The 26,177-nt window shown below is 41.2% G+C and overlaps 1 protein-coding gene across 1 annotated transcript in view; it reads left to right on the forward strand.

Moving 5' to 3' along the window:
• Positions 1–16,364: 16,364 nt before the first annotated feature.
• LOC309670598 (plasminogen-like) overlaps positions 16,365–26,177 on the forward strand; it is a gene marked incomplete at both ends in the record, with an annotated part of 31,028 nt that continues 21,215 nt past the window's right edge. The window contains 4 exons of the mRNA XM_082481600.1: positions 16,365–16,413; positions 19,259–19,394; positions 20,035–20,141; positions 25,905–26,019. Of these exons, the coding sequence (XP_082337726.1) occupies positions 16,365–16,413; positions 19,259–19,394; positions 20,035–20,141; positions 25,905–26,019 (407 nt within the window). The remainder of the gene's footprint in view (positions 16,414–19,258; positions 19,395–20,034; positions 20,142–25,904; positions 26,020–26,177) is intronic.

Below are 26,177 nucleotides of genomic sequence, written 5' to 3' on the forward strand. Positions count from 1 at the left end.
TGATTGTCCCCCTGTACTCAGCACTGCTGAGGCCCCACCTCGAGTACTGTGTTCAGTTTTGGGCCCCTCACTACAAGAAAGACATGGAGGTGCTGGACCGTGTCCAGAGAAGGGCAACAAAGCTGGTGAGGGGTCTAGAGAACAGGTCTTATGAGGAGAGGCAGAGGGAACTGGGGTTGTTTAGCCTGGAGAAAAGGAGGCCTTATTGCTGTCTACAACTAGCTGAAAGGAGGTTGTAGAGAGGTAGGGGTGGGTCTCCAAAGTAACAAGTGATAGGACAAGAGGAAATGGCCTCAAGTTATGCCAGGGGAGGTTTAGACTGGATATTAGGAAAAATTTCTTCACAAAAAGGGTTGCCAAGCATTGGAACAGGCTGCCCAGGGAAGTGGTGGTATTGCCATCCCTGGGAGTATTTAAAAGATGGGTAAGTGTGGTGCTTAGGGACGTGGTTTAGTGGTGGTTTTGGCAGTGTTAGCTTCATGGTTGGACTCGATGATCTTCAAGGTCCCTTCCAACCTAGACAATTCTATGATTCTATCAGGAAGACAGGCTGTAGAAAAGGACCGCCCCATGACAGCTCTTGACTCCTAAATGATGTAAAAGACCTGTCCAAAAACTGATTGGCCATTGCTAATCAAAAATAACCCCAGAGACATGATGAGGACTCAGGAGCCAACATCCCTTGTGCCTCACCAATGATCCTGGGCAGATAGCTTGGACGTGTAGAGGTCCAGTGCCAAGAGGTGCTTGAATGAGTGTGGGTGTAGCAGTGTGAGCAAATAAAATTTATGACAGAATGAGTTTGAATGGGTAAAATCAACTCCTTCGGACATTTTGTAAAGGAAATCACCTTCTCCTTCCATGAGTTTTGTTACACTGATCTCCTGCAGTGCAGATTAACAATGCAGTGCAACAATAGCTGCAGATAAGCTCGTGTCAGCACCTGAGCTGCTGCAGGGGACTCACTAACTCCGTTTGAGCACCGCAGTAGTGCTACTACACCATGTCAGGAGAGGAGCCCATATCTTCTGAGGATTTCAGTAACCATAAAATATAATACATGAACATACTATCTTATACAAGCTCGGGAGTGTCTGCGCCAGATGCTGTTAAAGCTAATTACTTTAGCTGCTGTATCTTGTTGGTGTGGCTACCCTGCTTTTTACTCCAGACCACAGTTCAAAGCTCTCTGGGGTGAATCACATACTTGGCAGAGACAGGTAGAGGGAGGACAGGGACGATTGTAAGCAAAGAAAAGCAGTCTGACTCATTACACGCAGTTTGCAGAAATAACCCCTCACATTGTTCAATAAAAATAAGAAATAAAAATATGAAAAGTAATGAAATTAAATGGAATGAAGAATGAAAAGGCATGAAATAAAAGGTCAATCTTAGTTCCTGGATGCCTCTAGAGCTTTTATGCCTTTATAGCATACAGATTTATGATAATTGTGTAATAGATAGGGAGAAGTCTTCCCTAGCCAAAGTTCAGGTTATGCTATTTATTTGCCCTTGTACAGCTGTCGTGATATATTCACTCCACTTCTGTGCCTCCTTTTTGCCCATTATTGATTATTGATGTACCATCACCGGCATATTTACATTCTTTCTTCTTCAGGGAGACAGTGGAGAACCTTTAGACTGTCTTGTCCAAGTTTTGTCTAATATGAACGTGCCTCTTGGGGTCTTGGTTGTGCCCTGCCAAAGAAACTTCCTGCTTTGTCAGAGTTTCTAGTTACACTTCTTGGATTAAGAACGCCATGCGAGCCGACTGATCCTGGGAATGTACTGCCCTCTCCTGGAAAGCAGTATGCATATTCGAAATATGCGATTCCAGGTGCTACATTGAAATTGTATTAAATTTTAAGAATAAAAATTAAATATAATCCATTATAAATTTCTGTAAACTAACACTGAGAAGTAGCCAAAGTGATGGCTTGTTCCCCTCTTTCAGTATGCTCTGTATTTCAGTGCATTCTACAATAAAAACAGGTGATGCACCCATTCAAAACATTCTGTTCTCTGTGTAGCTGAATCTTACACCTATTTTTAGCTTTCATAGAGGTCTTTTTTTCTAGGTCTTTTGTGGTCTTTTCACTGGCCTCCTGCATTACGAATGGCCATACTTACATTTTTCTCTCAGGGCCTCTCATAGGTCAGGAAGACATCAAGCTGAATTGTGGGAGACAGAGATTCTCAACAGGCGAGCTTTGGACTGTGAATGCCTTTCAGACAGCAGTATGTGGCTCTGGTAGTCTCCATGCTTTGGAACTTACCTAACAACCATCACAGCGCTTGCCAAGCATGGGGATTATTTTCTCCTACAGATGCTATGCAGGCAGAAGAAAAGAGTCAGCAAAGAACCCTTCTGTTTTAGAGTTTTCTTATACTTGACAATCGGCCTTTGGCAGGATTATCACAGGGTCTGGTTTGGTGGAAATGGAAGAGATTTTTCTTCATTTTTGTGTATGGCAAACAGTTACTGAGTCTCAGCGCTGGAGTACACATGGTGCAGTAACATATCAAACAGCCAGCTCAAAAACTTCTGAATTGGACAGGTTGACACAAGTCTTCAGAGCTCTTCAGCTCTGCTCTTGACAACCGATTACAATACAAAGTAAAAATGACATCAGATCCTCAGTACCCACCTTGCCTCAGTGTGTAAACATCAGACATCGGATTTCACTGCCCCCAAACAGATGGCTAGAGTCATTTAGAAATCTTCAGGTTCTTGAGGCGTGGATGGGGCTGGCAGAAGTGTTACAGGATATGAAGGACATCCAGTCCTTTCTGAAGTGGCAGCTGTAGTCCCCACAGGATCCCCTAGGGAGTCTACGATGGTATTAGATGCTTTGCTTAAACAAGTCTCAGCCTAGCTGTAATTCTTCTGCCCTGTATGGAAAGAATTTATATCACAGTGAGGCTACTGAAGGGTTTTCCCATTAGCTATTAAGATACATAAATAAGTTCTACTGCTCCATGATAATTTAAGAAATGCAACGGAGGAAAAGAAAACAAAGAAGTTATAATGCCTTTCAGTCCTTGCCGTGCCTTATAATACTAAACTAAAGAACCATCGGATCTCAATATAGCTATTTTAATATTTCATTTTGCACTGGAACATTCATTCTTCAGTAGCCCGTTCCATCAAGATAGTTCCTGCATCCAAACAATGCCATTTCTCCCAGAATGTGTCATAAATAGCATTGCTTTTCCTTCTGACAATACAATGAAGTGCCATCTTTAAGAAAAAGACTGACAAGCTGTCTAAAAATGTCAATACACCAAAAAAATCGTCTGCATCCATAGCCCCAGGAATAATTTTCACCCTGTTTTTAAATAACAAGCACCCTGGACTAGATTCAAATATTCATTGCACAAGACTTTCATCATCCTGCTCTTCTCTTTGGAAAGCAGAGAATAGATAGAAATAATTTTTAAGGACTTCAAACTGTTTGAACTGTGAATTCTGCTGCCTGTGGTTTGGTCACATTAATTTACTTTTTTAAAAATGCATGCTTTGCTCATTTCCCTGCAGAGTCAACACAGATATCAAAGGCCAGCCTGACTCTTTTTTTCCTCTTCATCATCTGTTTTGTAAATTCCAATGGCAAAATCTTTATTGCTTACAACAACATGTGTGGCAGGAAGAGCACTGTTTCATCCCAATCCTAAAGCCAGTTTGGTGGTATAATATTATCAGTTAAAATGTCGCTGTCTTTTATCCCGTGTCCTCACTTGCTACTTTTACTGGTTCAGTAGAGCTGAGAAAGCTTTTGAGCAATACCCCAGTTATTTTCCATATTGAATATTCTGTAGAGATGAAAAAGAGCAATTGAATAGCTATTTCCTAAAAATATGTGTAGAAGTTATTAGATTTATTATAATAAATGCAAACTTGTATGGTAGAAAGAGAATAATGGCATAGGCCAAGTATTAAAATTGAGTAGGTTTTCGGACAGAATAGAACCCTAACAGTTGTTACCATTGGCAAGAGCTAAGCAGATGATCTACATCAGAGAGAACATTATTGCAACAATTCATTTTCTAACTGAACAACCAAACTTGCATTTGTTATTGGTAAGGTATCCACTTTATACATATATTTATATGCAATATGCAATAGTAGATATACTCAGTAGACTCTGGTTATCATACTTAATCGGATAATACTCTACTTTCATCACTCATATTATTAGCAGAGTAACAGTAGTCCAACATGAATTTTGCAAATGTCTTGCCTTCATTGTCTCATAAAGACACAAGGCTAAAGCATCTCTCTTACTTGACTTACAAAGCTTTCAAATCCAATGCGTTAAGACATTACAAAATTCATTGTCCATATCACTCCCCTAAAAATATCACCCCGCTTTCATCTTAGTCACTACGCACTTATTGTCTATGTTTTCGCTTGTGCTGTGCTTAATAATCTTCCATGTATGTAATAGAAACTTACAAAACTTTTATCTAGGTCTTTCAAAAACCTGATTTGTTTCTATGTTGATTCTGTCTGCCATTTTTGTGAGAAGACTTAATCTAAACAACAAAAACTAGTGTGTAGATATTGTTCCTTTTTTCTTGTCGTATGAAGATCCTATAGAGAGAGACAGAGATAGAGAAAGGGGGGGAAAGCCCAACTCAAGTGAACAGAAACTACTTTGAAAACCAAAAGAATTTGACAAAGGATGATTTACTCACCCAGGCAGTTTTTAGCATCAGCTTATACAATTCAGTAGAGAATTAGACTGATTTAAGACTACTAATCTGATTTGAGTTTGTGTAAATTTTTTCATTTTATTTTGCCTTTAGGGACAGTGCACTACATTCTAATAGCCTACATATTTCTCTGTTATCATAGAATCATAGAATGGTTTAGGTTGGAAGGGACCTTAAAGATCATCGAGTTCTAAACCCCCTGCCATAGACAGGGACACCTCCCACTAGACCTGGTTGCTCAAAGCACCATCCAGCCTGGCCTTGAACACTTCCAGGCATGGGGCCTCCACAACTTCCCTGGGCCATTTGTTCCAGTGCCTCACCACCCTCAGAGTGAAATTTTTTTCCTAATATCTACTCTAAATCTACCGTCTTCCAGTTTAAAGCTATTACCCCTCATCCTATCCCTACATGCCCTTGTAAAAAGTCCCTCTCCAGCCTTCTTGTAGGCACCCTTCAGATACTGGAAGGCTGCTATAAGGTCTCCCTGGAGTCTTCTCCAGGCTGAACAATCCCAACTCTCTCAGTCTGTCTTTAGAGGAGAGGTGCTCCAGCCCTCTGATCATCTTTGTGGCCCTCCTCTGGACACACTCCAACAGGTCCATGTCCTTCTTATGTTGAAAGCTCCAGAGCTGGATGCAATATTCCAGGTGTGGTCTCACCAGAGCAGAGTAGAGGGGCAGAATCGGGGCAGAATCACGTCCCTCGACCTGCTGGCCATGCTTCTATTGATGCAGCCCAGGATGCGGTTGGCTGCCTGGGCTGGTTTAGAAGGCATAGGCAGCATAACTCTACAATTTTTCATTTCCTGTTGGAGGCAGAAATATTTGACACATCAGCTGTTATATTAGCGCTTTTATACCTGCCTCATAACCCCTTTCTCCATGGTAGAGGTAAGGATACTATAGCATCAGTAACTAGTTTTATTAATTATTCCATCGAGTTGCTGTGTTGTCAATCTCAGCCTTGCCTCTGAACTAAGTTTTCTGTTTTATCATGGTTCTAAATGTGAAATATGCAAATATTTTGATAAGGATTTTTAAAAAACCATTACTGTACTGATTCTTTATAGCAGCTATTGTACATAAGTCACAAAATTGTTCAAAATACTGCTTTGCTCTTAAACAGAAATTTTCTAGCATTAGCCTCTTTCAACCAGATGTTCCTATTTAGAAAAGTTTGGATTAAATCCAGTCAGCAGTTTGGTGTTCTGTGTGTGAGATCACTTCCATTAGGGAGAAAGTAATAATCTGTTTCAAATTCTGTTTTTCTTAGAAAATAAATGAAAAAAAAAAAGAATTCAAACCAACATTGAAATACTTCTAGATGATTTGTAATTCCAGGATCATATCAACAGTGTTGGTGTCTCTCTATTTCTTATAAAATGTAATTGGTTAGCTAGATCAAATTTTAGTATTCTAAGTAAGCCTAAACAAAAAGACATGCTTCAAAGCAAATAATATACTTTTACAGTGTGTGGACTGACCTGCTCTATCTCACGCCCGTGTATCTCTTGATTCGCCTGCTACCACCTTTATTGGCCCAGCCTACCACTTTTATCATCCCAGCTGTCATGGCTGGAAAAATTAGGTAAGCTTTTAGGCAGAAAGAAGTGCTTGTGTGCACAGAAACTTGTCTAATTTTTCCAACTGTATTAGTTGATCAACAGAAAATATTATCTCCACCTATAAATCTTGTCTTGTCCATGTCTTTAGACCACTATCGCAGCAAGAACAAGCAAACAAAAAGCCTTTTCTACCTTTATTTGCATGGAGTAGAACTCTGTTCTGAAGGATTTGCAGTCCACAAAATAATTTCCACCTCTTTAGAAGATAACTGAACTGATAGACTTTTCCACCTTAATTTTTCCGATGTAGTTAAATACTCAAAAGTAGATGTAGTTATGGAAGAGTTCATATTAATGCAGATTCTGGCTGTGCCCTGCCCAGCATAAGCTTCTCTTTTATGTACATTTTTTACTTCTATATCCATACCCTTATAAGGGTTTTTACTGATGGGGCTTTGCTAGCTAAGCTTTCTAAAGGAGGTCTAGCAATAGCTTACCTGTGACTTTTTGCTTAAGATGCATGTGGGCAAATCACTATTCTGACCACTAAAAGTGTGTCCCCTAAAAGTGGATGAAAAATCCCGGTCTTTGCTTAGTGGTAGGAACAATTTGTTGAACAAGCCACACAGCTGAGTTGTGGAATTTTAAATAGTTTTCCAATCCAGCTGCATGCTCTATTTGCCAAGCATATCATAGCAATACCAAATATTCTTGACGATGAACAAAAGCCTGGATGCTGCTTTAGTAGTAACCCTCTTTCCTCCCTTCTTTTCAGCATTAGGTAAGATCATTGAAAGAAAAAACATTTTTCGAACATAAACAATAGTTCATCTCCCTGTGTGAAGGGTGATTAAAACTGATATACTTTCTGGAAGGATTTTCAAGATGGACATCTAAATCTAGTTCTAGCTCACTAGATCAAGGGGGCTTGTTTTGCTTTGTTAATGTGAAGTTCAGGTGCAGAATAGGAATTGCATTTGAACAATGTCTCTGAACATCAAGGTCTCTTTCCCAGGGTACCTAAGTATGCATTTAATTTGCAAATGTAGGGGTAAACCTCAAAAAGCCATTTGCAAGCCCACACACAAATCTGCAAGTTTTGCAGATGATTAAGGGGCCACACTGTAGAGCTCCTGCTTTCTTCCTCATTGACCAAGTGCTTTGTCCCTAGGTTTGTTCCCATACATGGAGGCGTGATTTTGGGAGAAGAGGAAAGGGACATTTTCTGCAACTGTCCTACCTTTAGGTGGACAGGTCTCTCCTCCCTCTCACCCCAGGCAGCCAATGTAGATCCTTTTTTATAGAAATACCTCCTCCTAGTGTCTCTAGCTAAGAAGCAGCAGAGCTGAAGATTGTATTGTTTCAGTCTCCTCCAGGGAAAAAGCATAATATCTCAAGAAGGAAATCTGCATAACCTGACAGTCTGAAATTCCAGAAGCAGGGGAGAGGCCAGAGGAGAACCTGGGCGACAGCTGCACAGGGCATAGAGGATCCTGGTGCTGAGAAGCTGTTTGCTAACTCACCGGGGAAGAATGTGGTGTGACTCACATCAGAAAAGGGAGGAGAACAAAAATAGCTCATTACAACATGGGTTGGCCAGCATGTCCTAATGGCCAGTAGCTTCTGCCCGTAGGAATTTAATGTCAAGTTGTTTCCAAGTAAGAAAAAAAATGTTATTAAAAGGGACTTTATCCAAAGGCACGTATTCTAAAGTGGTTTTAGAGGTGGAACAAATTCAGCTCTTGTAATTTCCTAAAAACATGCCCTTTATAGGAAAGAAAAGTAATAGGTTGTTGTGGTTTTTTTTCTAGAAAGTCCAGTTGCCAACAACATGAGCTAAGTTTCAGATTTGCTGGAGAGCAGGAGCTGAGGATGAGATCATTTTATGCTCAATGTTGCAAGTAGACAAATGATATATTGTCTTCATTTTACCGGACAAAGCTAGCTCCTACCTATATTCAGAGCTGACTGCTGATGGTTCATTTAAATTGAATGTATGCTAGTGAATTTCAGTCACTGAAAAGTGACCTCTGACAGGACATGCAGCTGATCACTGTCATGTCTGTCAGGGGAAAGGAGAGTTTTGGGTGGGAAATGCTCCCCTCAGTTGAGAAGGAACAAGATTCCTTCCTTAAAGGGAGGCCCAGCTTAGAACAGAAAAATAAATTTTGACATAATACAGGCAGGAAGGTACATGGGAAACAAAGTGAATGTAGAGCTAAATAGTCCATAAATTGTGCATGGAAGATACTGTCTAGCATTGTAGGTTGCTGTGTTCCTGTGTAAAGTATTGACATTTACTTTAAACCCAATAAAACATGTACTAATAGGTGCCATAGCAGATTATTATCTCTTTTCTCAGTGAAATGTCTCCGTGAAATGAGTAAGTTCTTCCCCATGAAATGAGTAAGGGCTGTAAGAAGTGATTGCGCCAGTGGTCCCTGTGCCAGTCCAGCTGCCAGCCCTGCACCATGCAGGAAAAGTCACGGTGGACGTAAGCACGGAAAAAAATCAGAAAAAAAGGTCCTTATTGGTGCTACAGTTATGCATCTGCAGGTGCAAAGATAACAGGCAGTCAAGTGTCCTGAATTTGCAGTTTCTCCACTGAAAGAAACTGCTTTTGCAGATTTTTCACTACAGAAATGCCTCTGACCGTGGACTCTTCCCCGTGAGGCTGGATGCCAGCTTGGTCTGGGGAGAGCAGGAAGGGATTTATAACATATGAAACTAAATGGACTTCTTCTGGCTGCCCTGGGGCTCAGCAGCTGCCTGCTCCTGGCCGGGTGTGGGACAGGTGTTGTGGTTCCCCCGGTGGGGAGGGTGGAAAGTCAGAACTCGTACAGGAGCCGATGCCCAAGAAGTGTCTGTCTCGTTCAGGTGGGGCAGGCGGGGTGACTGGCTCAGCTCTCCAGCACAGCATCCTCCCAGCCGGCCGAGCAGAGCCACGCAGCAGGCTTCAGGAGCCGTCACACTACACCTTCGACCCAGTAGTACTTACGCTGTCTCCAACCCTGTCTGAGCATGTCTCACAGCAGGAGCAGCTTAGACCCTCTCATGTGAAGTCATCCTGAGACAGGCTTTTTCCCAAGCTAAAGAGAAGCCCTTAGCCCCAGGTTTACCATCTGTCAAGAGGGTATTTGTCACCTGAGATGTCAGAATATCAGCAAATCTAGCTTTGTCTGCAGCTACAACAAAGGTGATGGAGGACCACTTGTAGGAGAAGGATAAACATGAACAACGTGGGAAACAGCAGGGATGTAGCTCTTCTTGAGTTGCCTGTGTGAAAGCTTTGCCGGGATGAGGAGCAGCCTGGCTGGTGCAACTGGAGCCCAACTGGAGGTGTAGAGTTTGGGGCCACATGGCACAGGGGTGGCCATAAGACTGTGGCTCAGTAGAGGGCTATGAGACATAACCGTCATCTCAGTAATGTCAGTTCAGATATTTGTTCTCAAACAGCTTTTTGAGCCACTACTGTCATACACCTACTTGCTTTAGCAATGCTGAAATTTATCATTAATATATAATGAATATGTATTAGTTATATGAATATGAATTAATATGTATTTCTTATATGTGTTTTACTTGAGGCGTTCTGCATGCAGTTCAAACTTAATATTGCATCCAGTTGTATGAATGCATTTCAAAAAAGCCTGTTATTATATTTGTTATGTAAATGTAATCCATCCACACAGAGGAACTACTAGGAACTATTAAGCTTGTACTATCCTGGGTTACTTTTTACAACTCTGCTGTTCTATTTGATGCCTTGCTAATTTCTCACATACTATAAGATGTGAAAGAACTGTACTACAGGAAAAAGCTTTAAGTTAGACATCAGGAAAGCCTTAACTAAGGATAACTGTTAGCTGCTTTCCTGAGAAAGGTGTGTAGTTGCCATCCTGGGAAGTTTTTAATCTGTGGTTGTTCAAGCAGCAGTCAGGAGCGATGTGGTAGAGTTAATTCTGTTTGAGGGAAGGGATATGGACTAGGTGGCTTCTGGAGACCCATTTCCAGCCCATCAGTTTCTATAGTAAAGGGCACAAATTCACTCTTTGGGTTTATTCAGTACGTTCCAAATTAAAGATTCAAGTTTTTGTATCCACATGCAGGAGAAGAAAATATGGGACCAAACAATTGCAGGAGGAAATGAGCTCTAGGCATGTGCCTCAAATCTTCCTCAAAGGCAGCAAACTATAGACACCTTCAATTTTAGAAGCAGTTAGGCCTACACAACCGGCTGTTTATGACTACTAACAAGGACATCGTTCTTTTGAGTATGGTCCATCGGAGTGCTCTGTCCTTTAGGTGGGTCTCAATCCTATACCAATATGTGTGGGTCATACAGATTAAACTGAGTATCAGTCTCTTATTTTGCAAGGTCATTTAGGTCAGAGAAGTTTTTCTGAAGCATTTTGTTATCTGATAATTCATTATCTGGCTCTTCCAAGTAAAGAGCTTTCGGCAGTGCTGGGATTGTGCTGGTAACGCTAGTGCTGACACTGGGAGGCTGGGTGGACAAGAGCCTGAGGCAGGAGAGCACTGCTGGGTGGGAGCCAGAGCCCCGGTTTGGTGGGTGCCAGGAGGTCACAAACTCTCCTTCACCAGCTGCAGGAGAACTGGCAGAGGCCAGGACATCAGGCCTAAACAAGTTTGACTTGCATGTATTTCTCGTCATAGCTGGGGGGCACTCCAGCTAAAAACAAGCGAACTGTCAAAGTGAGGCAACTGCAGAAGTTACAATTACGTTGTGAAAAGCACGGGCAAACGAACCCTGCTCAGTGTGCCCCTGGGCAGGGGGAGCTGTCACTTGAATGAAATGATGTTGCTTGTAGGCTCCTACTGGAGACGTTTTGAGAAAGGAGATTTCTGAGCGTTCCCAGAGTAGTTTGGAAAAGAAAAGATTTTTCTTCTTTCTCTGAAGAAAGTTATTCTGCTCAGGCAGTCTTCCTGGGGCAAGGATTCAGTGTGCTGTACTCTCCCCAAAGGAAACCAAAGTGCTCTAAGAGACGATCGACAGCACTGAACTGCAGCCTGCCAACTGAGCAGGGCATGTAGATATAACCAAGGTGGTTAATGAGGACAGTGGCTGTGGGAACTTGGGTATGTAAAGCTGTGGAATCCTGGAAATGTAACATTTTCTCTTTTCATGTCTACGAGCTGTGAGAGATCAGTGGAGAAGGAAGGCATAAGGTGCAAAAGCCATCCTGTAAAGAAAAGAGGAGGATTACTGCCAGTGGCTTGTGCAGAGTTGCAGTACAGCTGTTTTGAGGTATTGTTTGTGTCACAAATCTAATTCACAGAAGTAGAAGAAAAAGACTGCAAAAAGGAATATCTAGTTCAACTATCATGGCATAGGAACACATATAGACCCCAAATGTCTGTCAGATATTTATCAAACCTGCTCCTGAAACTTCCAGTCATGAAGATCCCACAACCTCCTCAGGCAAAATTCCAGTGTTTCACTGTCCTTCGTGTGAAAGAGAATTTTTTTTCTAATCTTGGTTTTAAATCTCTTTTGTATATTTAAACCCATACTGCTTGCCTTATCCTCCACATTTATGGTGAAAGGACCATCTACTCCTCTTTGCAGTAATCACTATATATATGCACACACATACATACATATGTCATAATAGACATATATTTTTATGTCTGAATTTTAAGGTTTTTCTTGTGTGTTCCTCTAGTAATATAATCTCTAGCCAAAACACCCACTCTTCATTTTGTCTTCTTTCCTCTTACCCACACTACACAGCTTCCCAGTCTGATTTGCAGTTCTTTATCTTGGGAGTAAATGTTGCTCTGTCATTCAGCCTCATTTGATTTTTCAGGTGTACGGATGAGGCCTCAAGTCAGTATTATTTGTAAGATTCCAATACTTACCTACAGATTTTGAACCATACCTGCCTCACAGCCTGGTGAAAGGATTATGCTTAGCACTTATGCCATCTTTTGCTTTTGATTCCAAAATAAGCCTGAATTTCATAACCTCAAAGCAGACCGGCAGTGAAGTATTTTCTGCCCCTGTTTTATAAAGAGGAAACTTGCTGCAGTGTTTTGTCCAGGCGACACTGTCGATGGAACAGGCGTTAACATGCACTTGTCTCAGAAACAGTCCTGAGGTCCGGGAACATGTTAAGCAGACCCATTGCACCAGGTGGGGAAGGCACTAGCTTCTTGCCTTCTTCTCATCATCTCTCTCAAAGATGCTCCCTCTGCTAGTTAGAAACTCAAGCAATAGGCTGTTGCATGGGAAGCCAAGAGCTCATATGCAGAAATTTCTGCAGTGGGTGGGGGCAATGTGGGTTTCTGACCACGCCATTGCCATGGCCATGCCATTTCAACACCCCTTGCCTGACTGCAGAGTAAACTCTTCAGAGTTGAGAAAGTCTCAAACCTATCTTGAGCACCTGATCCTTGGGCTCTGATTTCAGGTGAAGCCTCTGCTATTAATAGTAGCCATCATCATTAGTGACATCCTCTGGAAAAAATGTAAGTATTCATGAGAACAAACAAATGATCAGTAATGGAGGGCTCTGAAAAAGAAGTACTGAAGTTTACAAAAATGGCTTTCATATGTTGCTGATGAATGGAGCTAGGTCCTGCTCTGTGCTCAGTGTATCTTAACAGTGCCCAACAGTGTCTACCTGATTCAGGGTTGTGCCAATGGACAAAATCTACCATGAAGCGGGAAACCATTAGAGACTTGGAGGACACTGCGGTCATTCTGCTTGAAAACCACTACTCAGAATCCCCTCTATTACTTCTGGTGGCTGATCTCTCACTTGCTACTCCTATCAACCAGGAAAGGAAAATTAGGGATTAGAGAAAGTACAAAGTACTTTAGAAACTGGGTCTTCAGAACATATCTGCATCTGATGAGGAAATGATAACTATCAGTGGAGAAGAAGCTTGTTCCATATTTCATGGAGCTTAATGTGGACTCACATGATTTGGTTCAGGTAAGCATAGGGAGATGAGTTTCAGAGGAATTTTTCTGTTATTATGTACTTGCAGAAGGAACTGTCCTTGGTGAGGGATATTTGATTTCTCACTCCCTTGATTGGAGATGCATTAATTTTCTTTTCTATTCCTAGATTTGTTTTCATCCTGAGAGTCTTTAACTTGATTTTAAGAATTAAAAATTATACAAGACCTGTCTAAAAGCCCTCTGAAGTCAGCAGAAATAGTTATATTCTACTGACAGAATTTACTGAATCAGTGGCTGGAAGTGTCTCCTTGATTAACTGACAAGTGTCCTGTTCGTCACTTAAAGAAAGTACACAGATGTTCCCCAGAGAAGGTCTAGAATAAGCATGTACAAATGTCTCTCTTTCTCCAAGCTGAAAGCCTAATGAAAGTATGTTATAATTTGACACTTGACATTCAAATTCTTTTTTGTTTTCATTACTGTGCAGCTCTATAGTTATGTTTTTACAAATTAATTTAAGAACATTAGTTCGAGCTCACAACTAATCTATTCATTTTAACTATATTTATTTTCCTTTTCAAGGGAGTTGTTTCTTCTCATTGTTCTAATTTAGATGAAATCTGCGCTATGCTCTCACAAAGTTGGGGGTTTTTTTTCTGTTCCAGATAGGCGCCTCTATTTTTCACTATGTCATAACCTTTATTTTTTTTTCAGTGTCTTACAGTGATAATGTTACATTTAGCTTTTTCCCCCTTGCTCTTTCTCATTCTATTTTTTCCCCGTACTTCATGCTTGCATGTTGTCTTTCCTACATGGAGTATCACTTTGAGAAAATAAAACTTTTGAACCTATTAATGTTATATATGTTCAAACCAATCAACTTTAAGCCTCTTGTATTGCAGTGGGAAAGAAAAGGGGGAACTGAGAAAGAAAGGAAAAGTATATTTGCATAAGAAATTTCCTTACAAGGTAGTGCTTTGATATGAGCAGTGAAATAATAAATCCCTCAGGATTTTTTCAAGTTTATGGACAAATATCACCTGCCAATGTACCATGAGTCCTGACTGACACCTTTGCTTATGCTGGGGATTTAATGTCATCCACTTTGTCAAAAAAGTATCATCTGCTGCACCCTTCTGGACATTACCAGGACAGCACATTCTTCAGAAAATCCCAAACAAAATCAGGTAGGATTACAGTTTAGTTTTCATGAGCAAAGATGTGGCTTCCATTGTTTGTAATAGAAAATGGGCATAATTCCTCTCTGCCTTTGATTGGTCTAATATTTAAATTAGATCCAAGTGAAGAGATTTTTCCATGCTATTTACTAGCAGATCTAGAGTGGCTTCAGACTTCTGCATCTATAGTCAATGGGATTTGCTGTCTGAGGGCAGAGCAAATGATGCTGTCGGTGGCAGAACAAGCAAGGCTTGGCTCCACGTGGTTTGTGTCCCTGCTTGTCATGCTCCCCGCTGGCCCACATCTCTTGTTGACGCCACGTCTCTCCTAAATCAAAATGGGAAATCTTGAGGCTCTCCATGCCCTCCTCACTCCCGAATGGTCCCCTAATGCTGCTTCTTCCCATTCATGTCTCCATAATTTCTCTGGGGGTACTCCTAGCTTCCATTAGGACAGACTGTCTCTTCCATGTCCATATGTACGAGGCGGATGTTCCTGGGATTCATCTATGCATGTGCTGACATGCTGGTTGGAGGGTACAGACCTGCTGACTGACCAAGCAGAAATGAATGGTGTTTGCTTCCACCATGAGTGTCCTCATGGAAAACAAATTTTGGTTTCTCTTCTCTGTCCGACCACTGATTTTCTGAAGCCTTATAGGAACATTGGAATTCCATCCTTCTGCCAGCTGTGGTGGAGGTTGAATGATACGCTCAAAAAATGACTGTGGAGGTAGGGATGTGGATGAGCTGTGGATGTGATAGTACATGGATACAACTGACCACGAAACAGTTACCAAGACCAACCACCTGTTTTCCTACTGGTGTCACTTCTACCTGTCCTGATTACACGCTACACACTGGCTCCCTACTGAGAACCCTCTGCAGTGTCTCAGAGCTGAGGCAGAAAGGCCACTTCCCCACTGCCTCCCCACCAGCCCAGGATGCATTTCCCACCTGTCCCCTAGAAGCATGTAACTTCTGACCACTGCTTTTACCCCAGGTGACTCGTCTAGTCGTCACTGCTCAAAGGGATGTGGCTGCTGCACGTGGCCTTTCCAGAACCGTCATCCTCCCAGCACAGAAGGGAATATGTGGGATTCTCAGCTTGCTCCTAACTGCCATTCTCCTCTGGCCCACCAACCCCAGCTGAAGGCTATACCAACTTGCCAGGGAAACCAATTGAAACTGCTGAGGGCACTCTGGCTGGGAATACCTATCTTGCCTCAGCTGAGCCCCATGGGGGTGATGGAGATGGTGTTGCTGAAATGCATGGGGCACCCTGCATGCACCCTGAGGTCTGGGCAGACTGGAGATATCAGGACCTTTGCCTGGAGGGCAAAGAGACATTATACACTGAACCAAAGTGAACACTGCCTCCCAAGTCACGAACAACAAAAACCAACCCAGAAATGGGAAACAGCTGAGGGGGGGAAACTTCTTTCCCCCAGGAAGGACACTGGTGATTATTTAAAGAAATTCTGATACAGACTCAGCATTATCAGGGTCCGGTTGTGGGGACTGGCTTACACAAAAGCATAAATCAGAAGCAGTTCCAACCTAAGCAGTGCAAGTCTGTGACTGAAAATACCATTGGGACCTAAAGCTGAATACACAGGACGGTGTAGAATTAAATTGTGCCTGGGTTCCCATACTTTCCACCACCATAATCCCCATCTTTACCTTAGCAAAGTGAGGCCAAGAAATCTGAGAACAAAAACATGCCCCGCAAAATAAGAGAGTGCCTTCACATTTCCCAGCATCCAGTACAAATGGTTGAGTCTGATTTGGTAATCCATCCAATTCAAGGTTGTTTGAATGGCCACACCACGGCAAAGGGGGACACAGCATGGGGGAATGATTAACTTAACCCACCTGCCTTGTTTGTTTGATGCGGCCTCACTCCAGTGCGAGTCAATAAAACTTTGTGCACTGACACACACAACTTCCAGAACCCGCCAGCTGGGCCAAAATGGGGATTAGCAAAGCCGCCTTTCTCTTTCTTTTCTTGCTCAGCTCAGGTAAGTGTCCTTTGCCTTCTGCTTGTTTAGGTGAGATGGGGGCCAAACGCCTGCAGGCTCCATTTGGCGAAGGTAGGTCCCCAAATCTCTGTCGCCACTTAACCTGAACGATGATGGACTTGGGGCTTGCTGGCCAGCGAGAGTTGCTGTCTATCAAAGCGAGAGCTGTGGTGTGGTTGCTCCAGTGTTGTGTTTGTTAGAGACACCAGAAGAGCAACAGCCTTGGTGTCTGCATGGGGAACAAATGTCTCCCTGCAAACACGCCCCATGGCCAGAAATGCGGGGACCCTTGGAAAGCAGCCTCAAGGCCTTCTACAAAACCCATAGCGGTCAGTGAGATGGCTATCTCTGGCTTCAGCAGGCTTTGGATCAAAGCTGGTTTTACTGCCAAGCATTGCTGAGCACAGTGATCCCGATTTTCATCCTTTATGATAGGAGTTTTAAAGTTTTTAAATGAAATATTTAAAACAAAATTAAAAATTAAAAAACTTCTTTATATTCCAGCAATTTCACATTTTGTGTTGTCAAACAAAAGAAAATGTTCTCTCTTGTTTTTCTGGGGGCAGTAGGTAGAAATTTAATCTTTAGTAACCTAGATCGACTATTCCAGTTGGAATATATCTGGAATTCTGTTTTACAACTCCAAAAGGAGATAGGTGTTCCAGTAAAGGTATTATATGAATTTCAAGCTCATCTATGAATTCTATAGATAAATAGTCCAAATGTAGTATATATTTCAATCAGATTTTAATCAGATACCATATTCTCTAGTACTTTAACATTACATATCATTTTATGTCCCTTAAATGACTTTTAAAAAGGGCTGTTAAAAACATATCAGTACAGCTTGTATGATTTTATAATGGCTCAGACATTTAATATGACAGAATAAGAGGGACCTATCATTGTATGACTGTGCTGGGTTATAAAAGACAGATGATAAAATTATTTTTATTTGCTCATTGTTATCAGCTCTAACTCACTTTCTCCAAAGTGATGGTCCACAAAGCTGCCTTAAAACTATTTTTTATGTCTTCTGGATTAGTACTGGTGAAGTCTTTAAAGATACATATGTAAAATAAGAAATTGGTTTGCTCACATTTATTTGAATATTCTGTTCAATTATCATGTGTCATGTCTGGGATTATAAAGACTTGGACTTTAGCCAAAATAATACATTCCCTGCTGCACTTCAAATTTATTGTATTCTTTTCTAAGTTTGCAGTGTTTTTCAGGCAACTAACATCACATTGTCTTTTCTGTTATCTAAGCTTCTGCCAATCTGTGCTGCCTTATAGCTTCTGTATGTCATACAAAATCTCATGTGTTCATTCTTAAACCAGCTGAAATAAATCTCTTTTTATGGTCACTGAAAAGGAATGGTATCTAAAGTAGAGCTCTTAGGACAAAGTTATAGTTTTAAGAGGAGCCAATAAAGTTTGGAAAGTAATATTTTCCTATTCTGGTCCCGTGCAATTCTGGAACAGTGGCCTCAGTTAGCTTAGGAAAAAGGTCAGGAGAGAAAACACTTGTTTGCTGAGTCCATCGGGAGAACTTGATAGGCTGTTGGTGCTCCACATAGTCCTGCTATGTGGAGTCCTACAGTAGGATTAGATACGGGAGGCCTCAGTGTCAGGGATACCTTAAGACAGTTTGATTTTATAGCATTGGACCAACTCTGCAACAGTCACAGAAGATTGCCCTCAGGCAATTAATCATCTTACTTTCATTAGTGGCTCACATACCTTTTATGTTATATGAATATGTGTCATGTGGAGGTAGGTGATGGATGACCTATATGTCACGGGAGCTAATTACGCTGGAGTGATATTGCAGTGAATTGAGCCTAAATATGGGTGTTTGCATAAAAGAAAGATTCACAATGTTACCTGTGAGAATGTTGTACAAGATTATGAATTTCCTGTGTCTGTCAATAATAATCTAGCTTGAAAAGTGAAATAATTAAACCATATCACTTCTGTAACATTGCAACCTGATGCTGGATGCAGAAATAAAATTTTGTAGAAATTAGGAACAGAAACATAGAATCTTTATAGACATAAAAGGAAAAAATCAATCAGATTGCAAACTCCATTGTGAGCAACATTGTGGAGCTAAGTTTTAAATGCATTAGCAGGTACATCATATATATCTTATGCACATGTAGCTTTCACATATAATCATACTAATTGATTTACTAATAGTTTTACTAATTTAATTGGGTTAATTTGTTGCAGCAGAGACGCAGCCTGACAGATTCATTAGTAAGTCTGTTTAACCCATTAGAACAGAAATAATTATAGCCTTTGTAAAAGACATCTTATGTAAAAATCATCTTATGATTGAGGTTTCTTGCTCCAGGGCACGATATCTTAGGGCAAAAAACTATTCAGTGGCCAGTAAAACTGTAGTGACTACACCATCCACATGGGAGGTCACAATCTCACATCCTCCCAATTCATGCTTCTCCAAAACTTTAATATTGGCATCACTTCCCTTTATCTTTCTCTGACTGGTGATTTTTTTTGGCCATCATTTAGTCCCTCTCTCGGGTCCCTCTCACTCTGGTTTCACAGCTTCAAACCCATACATAAATCTGTTCAGAGCTGCTTCTCTACATCTCTCTTCTGCTGGTTTTTTCCTATGATGTGTTCCAGTCGTACAGCTGTGATTATGTCACGAGACAGAAATTTCCTCAGAGTTTATCAAGTTTTACCCAGAATTACTCAAAACAAATGGTGCCTTCACCCATCAATGCTACAAGAAAAATGGGACTGAAAGTTACAGATTTTCTTAACTGCAGCATCCTCATTTTTAATGTTTGATTCCTTTCCTTCCCTTGTAGTGAAAGGAGATATACTGGATGACTATTTAAGAACAGATGGTGTTTGGATACTTACTCGAAATAAACAGTTTTACACAACAAATAATGAAAAAGAATGTGCAAAGAAATGTGAAGCAGAAAGAAATTTTAATTGCAGGTAATTTCTGTTGAATCTTAAAACTACGTCATTGTGGATGTCTGCATATCAATGATATTTTCCTACTGTTGCTCAGAACCAACATCCCCATGCTGCTGCAACTCTGCCTGCAGCAGTGTCGCCCGTGCCTGCGCTTTTAGCTCGTGCCTTATCTCCACCCGTAAATTACCACAAGGTCAAGTAAAAAGTGAATTTACAACGTATTACTCACTCTCTAGTAAATACTCGAGTTCCTGCTCTTACCCAAAATTACATGGAGAGCTGCTTACACCCCTTTAGCTGGATGCTGCCTTGTTTCACAAAAGAAGGATGAGATGTTTCTAATGCATCAAGGTACTAACCTGAGCAGCTAGGATGCTGTTGATAACATTTTGCCAATGCAGTAACTAGCTTCCCACACAGTAACTTATTCACGTAGTCATATGTCCTGACAAAGTCAGCCACCTCAGAGCAGTAGAAAACGTCAGTCTCTTACTCAGCATCTCAAATACTAAGTGCAGTATCTGAAAGATATAAACGGATACAAGACAGTCCTAGTAAACTAACAGTTTATAGAAAAATAACGGTGAGTTGAATAATTTGAATTGAATTAAAAATATTGCTTTCTGTATCAATATTGCTTCCTTCTCAATTTCAACAGGGCCTTCTTATTCACCAGGAAAAAGCTACAGTGTTTAACGCTGGCTGAAAATGCCCAAATGACAGTGACATTCAACAGCACAGATGCAGTTCTTTATGAGAAGAAAAGTATGTATATATTAAGATGGTACACATTTACGCGTTAAGCCTCTTTTAAATGCATCCTTGCATTCTCTGCCACAATGCTGGAGGAAACTATTGCAGGTGGTGACAGTTTCAGTGAGGTGGGCCAGCACCCATTATGAACTGGGCTGAAACTGCCAGAGAATTTCACATATAGCATCAAGGTTCCTTATTTTTTAATTTATACTTCACTGCTTTACTCATGTATTATTGGGACTAGGCAGAATAAACATACGCCAAAGCAAAAATCATGCATTTCTCTGCCCTTTAAGTATTCGCAGTCCTCTGCTTCATGGAGATAATGGAGTCCTTCATCATATAAATATTCAAGACTACAGGATTTTCTCCTTCTCTGTACACACTTATCTAATTTTCTGTGTAATAATTCAGTGAAGAATTATTTGACTGAAATATTGTATTGACTTATAATTGTGTTGCGGTTTGTTTTGAATATAATCGAATGTTCATATTTTGTAAGCTGTTTTGTTTGTGCTTAATTCTTGTATGCCAGGCTTGGATAAATGGCTTGGTTTTAAGATTATTCTTGGAACTAATTAATTAATGCTTTTCTGAGTTTTGAATATATGCTATACAGCTGGAAAAATAAATATTTATTTAACTATACTATCTTCCTAACTTTTATGGGAACCTAGATAAAGCAGTCACAAACACTAACTTCAATGAGTCTTCTGGGAAAAAGAAAGCTCCTATTACTAACTGATATATAAGATGAATAGTGAACATTTCTTGTAAGAACGCTTTGGTTTGTTTAAAAAGACAATTATTTTCAGTGTCTTTAAAACTCTGAAACATTTGAAAAATATACAGAAAACTGAAACTGCATGAATAATCGTGGTGCAGGTCCCCTTTGCCATATCAAGTTTTTAAGAGAAAGCAGTTCATGTCCAAATTCCCAGCGATTACAACCTGATACGATTCAGATAAATTCATTAACGTCTGCTGGAGATCTGGCCAAAACATAACAAAAAGCTGGATCGTTAACATTTAAACAATGGAATCTTAATTCTTCTGCTATTAGGCTGGATAATGGGTTGCCAGGTTCACGGCAGCGGGTGCAACTTGGTTTGCAAGAGCTATATTCAGTAAGTACTAGCTTAACCTCTAGCTGATTATCAGCCAGTGACGTTTCATTCTTGTGGTGCAATATGTGTTCCTTGGTGTCTTCTTTCTATGCTAATGACGAGTGGATTTTCTCACCAGTTTTCCTGAACTTTCCAACTCTAACCGTTCTATGATTCTATGATTCCATAACTTTCAGTTTATGTTTAGCTCGGATGGATTACTAAAGCTTTAAAAGCTAGAATTTGAAGCGCACTGCTTGCTTCTTGAGTCTTATTATGGTCAGATTTCTTCCTGTTTTAAGAGACAAAACCACCGTTACAGCTGTTTTGATCAAAAGACTTCAGCTCTATAGTCATGTTGTCCCCCCCCCCCAACCCCAGTAACAGACGTCACAAGACTAAAGCCTATGGAAAACTCTTCTCCACTTTTATTTTCCATATGTTCCTCATAGACCACTGATGTGTGAGTCACCAGTACAGAAGACCATTGGAGCAGGTTCAGCCAAGTAATTTCTGGCACAAGTGAAATATCTGTAGAAATAATGGGTGTAGCCAATGCCTCAGCATTTTCAATGTGATTTTTTTACTAGAGTCAAAATTGATTGGCGTTTTCCTTTGAAGTTAGAACAGGTTAAAGGAGGAGTATATGCGCTGTAAATTCCTCTGCATATGTTGAAAGTGAATAAACACATGCACAAGTCATTAACTATTAAATTGAAATTAGCCATTCTAAATGAGTAAATTCCCATTGACCCTAATTATAAGCTGTCACAGAGGACCAGACAATAACTCAGACTTAAATCGGTACAAATCAAGGCAATATCCCTAACTTCATCAGGGCCCCTTTACATTGCGTGCTGTTGTCCAAGCTCTTCCAAACTTCTGAAACATCTGAAGAGACACATCTGAGCCTCTTGTCAGCAACAAAAGACTTGATTTTATACCCAGGAGCCTTGACGTCTCAGGAAAAGGAGGGAGCGCTGCTTGGCTTCTCTTCTTTCTTGTCCGTCTCCTTCAAAGCTATTCCCTGGAAGACAGACCTGGTGCCTCCAGCCTCGGTGTTCATCCCAGTGACCTTCCTGAACACATATAATCCAGAAATTTAGTCAGAGCCTTCAGCTCTGCTGCTCCCCACTTGGAGCCACCTTTTCCTGCAGAAAAAAGGCTGAGCTTGGCACCCCTTCATGCCTCAGGATGGATTTGTCTTGTTTACTTTTTAGCCTTGGAGAAACTGTAGGCTGAGATATGGATCTGCTCCCCTCTCTCCTCATCCTCTTGGATACAGAGCTTTTCTTTCCTGGTTGTGACTAGGACTGAAGGAAATGTCACCACATGAGTCCACTGCAGGAGCAAACACTGTGCCTGATTCCTCACACTGAGGGACCAGCCCATCAACCTATAGATGCTTGTCATGGCAGGGGTTCCCCCCAAAATAGAGGCCCTTGCCCAGGTGTCAGGTGCAGGACAGAGACACGGTTACCTGCTGTCCTTCCACAGGGTGAAACCACGTGTCCAACCTAGGCACAGCAGGCAGCCACCTCTCTTGCCTTTTCTGCAGTCACTGTGTGGACTGTCAGAGCAGATGCATTCATCCTCAACCCTTCTGCCATTACCAGTCCTTTGATGTGACTGGGAGAGACCTTTTCTGATAATTTTAAAGTAGAGGTTTGCTCTTTTCAGCTCCCACTGCAGACTGAGCAGAAATCAAGTCTCCTTCATATTTAGCGTCCATCAATGTCACTGAAAGCTGCAGTCAGACGCTGCCACAGCTTGGACAGTGGGTCATGGATACCAAATCTCTTCATCTATTTTCTCTTTCCCCATTTGATCCTTGTGCTAATGGTGGTGGTCCTTTGAAACAACCCAACCCACATACCCGAGCCTTATGGCAGCTAGATACTAGCGGGGGAAAAAACATCTGCCTCACAGACACTTTATTTTCATCCAATGAATTATCAGGCATCATTTGTTCATCATACAGCATTCTTACAATCTGCAGCAATTTGGGGACTGCCTACCTCATTTTTGTCTCTTGCTGTGTTCTGAACTCTAGGAGACTCACCATTGACACCTGGGACACATACTGCCTCTCTTGGCTATACTGTTCAGCTCCTATTCTGCCGCTATGCAGCACACTACATCTGCCTTCTTAGGGATATCTTGTCATGAGTGTCTGCTTCAAACAGGAGGTGCTTTTAGCTCCAGCAGCCAGAGAATTGGTTCCTTTGTTTTTTCCGGGAACAGTTTTACACTGCCTGTTTTTTCAAACAGAGGATGTAGAGTCATCTCTCTGCTGTTTTTCACTAGCAGGAATACAAGACTGCCTCATTCCTTCTGAAACTCACAGCTACCACTGCCAACATCTTTGTGAAGTCTCTGGATTACCCAAATGGCAGCATTTTGTATCTGTAATGGCCCCAATTCACCTCAAACCAGAAATATTTCTCAAAAGGCTTTCAAAGTGCGTTGTAGAACAAAGTGTAGAACCAACCTAGTTATCACAGCCAGCATAACCCAGCCTGAACTTGAACTTGCAACTAAAGATATTTAGTTTCCTTAAGCCTCAGAAAAGTTTTCTGTCCCCACCATGACTCCTCAGCACCAGGAAACAGCTGCTGTAAAACTCCTTTCTGCTGAGATGTGATGGAATATGTTCTGCTTGGAGAAAGCATTCTCCAGAACATTTTGTGACACCGCCACTCCCTTAGGTTCATGTTCACCTATGGCTGCCTCAGATCTTGGTGTTCGCAACAGCTACTCTGGCATCAGTCCTTGACAGAGCTTATTTTCCTTGGGATTGGATTCAAAATATCTGTATAAAACATCTGCTTTAAAACAAAAAGGTTCATCCTCCTGTGACTATAAGAGTTTATCTGGCTGTGCTGCGCCATCCAATGTTATGCACTTACTTTTTACCCCACCACAGACACTTTGCAATCTGTATGCAGACCGTACTCTGGATTGTCCATAGTTACAACGGCAACTCCATGAATATATGTCTGGCAGTTACAGTTTTACTTTCCTTATGTTAATGGCAAAATCCTTTATGAGGAATCTTCTTTTGGTTACAACCTCCTTATTAATAGCAAGAATAATCCACAAGGCCCAGATACATAGCTTTTGTGGGCTATTCTCACTACATTATGTTGAGTGAGATTTCTTCTCACCCACACCTCCAAAAGTGCCTTTTCCTTTGGTTCTAATTGGCCTCTCAGCAGCATGGCTCAGTGGCCATGTGGGATTCTTACCCTCATGTAGGGGTAATAATCAAAGTTTTGGCACTTAGTCACTGAAATATTTCTTAAGAACTTGGTTAGGGAAGTCTCCTTCTTTACAGAGCAGTTTCCGCAGTCAAATCTTAGTTTTGTCTTGACATAGCTTGGCTTCTGATCCCATCCCTCTTTTGAGGAACACAGACTATTGGGGGTAATAGGCCAGCACAGCAAACTCCTGTACAAGACAGAAAAGTAAAAGAGACTTTGAGGGTCAAACAGAAAGAAGTTGTGTTACTAAAAACGCAGTTTAAGAGGGATCAAATACCAAGGCCTAAATCCATGGTGGTCTTCTTGTGCCATTTGAACTGGGAATTTACTTGCTTGTCTTCATTCCTGACCCAGCTATACAGACCCTCCCAACCCCTCACCCCATGTGTCAGGTGTATCCAGCTTTTTTATTTAGACAGACTAAAATAATTTATGAGGAACCTGGCAACATCAGAAAGTCCACTGGCAAGGCTAATGACCAGAGACGGTCATGCTGGGACCTGCTACTGGAGTATCAGTGTTGAAGCAGCAGTGACAAGACTTTGGGCACTCCAGTAGTAGTACCCTGACAACCAGGCAGCAGCTCCCTTTTGGTAAGACATGCAGCACAGACGTTTGTAGTCCCAGCCACACACTGTGACAGCAGCAACTATTGCAAGGTGTCCAAACAAGGCTCAGTTTTTCCTATCAAATTGGTCTCCTGTTCTTGCTCTAACATTTCCATTTTGTATTTTGGGGTTTAGGGGGATCCTTCTTGTGCAAGCAAATTGCTGAAAGGGGAAATCAGGGTCAATCCCCCCAATAACTGGGGATTTTTCAGTGTCTGTTGCCAAAAAAAGCATCATCAATATGCTTTGCATTCTTACTACCTTGGAATCCCACTAAAAAAGTGCCCGGGAGTCTGAGGCTAAGAGGAATCAAAGTTTTGGGGACCCCTTTTGTGGCAAACATATTTTGATAACTAAAAAATTTTCTGGCTCGAAGGGATAGTTGCATGACACCCACACTGCGGATGTAATTATGAACAATGCATTTCAAAGAATCTCCAGCTGCTGGAGAAGGATCTTCCTTTTTATCCCAGTAGTATGACAGTATAAGCATGCATTTTATACATGCCTAAACCAATCGTAACTTGTTATACCTGTTTTCTTAACTAGATTTTATTAGCTTTATAAAAATGCTTCAGGGATTTCCCTCTGCAGTTGTCTTGTATTTGGTAACTAATTTGTTTTAAAATACCTTGTGAAATCACATCTGTGTTTGCATGCACAAGAGGTTCAAAACATGGGCAAAACACAGTTCATCATGAACTAATGAACTTCGGAGTTATATCTACAGATTCTCAGTTTCAAGAGATGCAATGTTGTAACACCATTAAATTAACAAAGCCATTTCCATTTCAGTTTACCTTCTACAATGTAAAAGAGGAATTGGGAAGGACTACAGAGGAACGGAAGCCAAGACTCGCAGGGGTATTCCATGCCAGAAGTGGGCAGAAAAAACACCTCACAACCCAAAGTACAGCCTTTTTAATATTTATCTTCATGTTATTCTGAATCTCTTCCAAGCTTCCCCAACTTCATGTGTATAAACAACTTTATAGTGCATATTATCAAAGCCAGGTGATTTTTAAAAACAATTTTATCTTCATCTGTCTTGTTACTTTTGACTCTACT

This window comes from Vanellus vanellus (assembly GCF_965231255.1).
Source record: "Vanellus vanellus genome assembly, chromosome: 3".
Classification (NCBI taxonomy): domain Eukaryota; kingdom Metazoa; phylum Chordata; class Aves; order Charadriiformes; family Charadriidae; genus Vanellus; species Vanellus vanellus.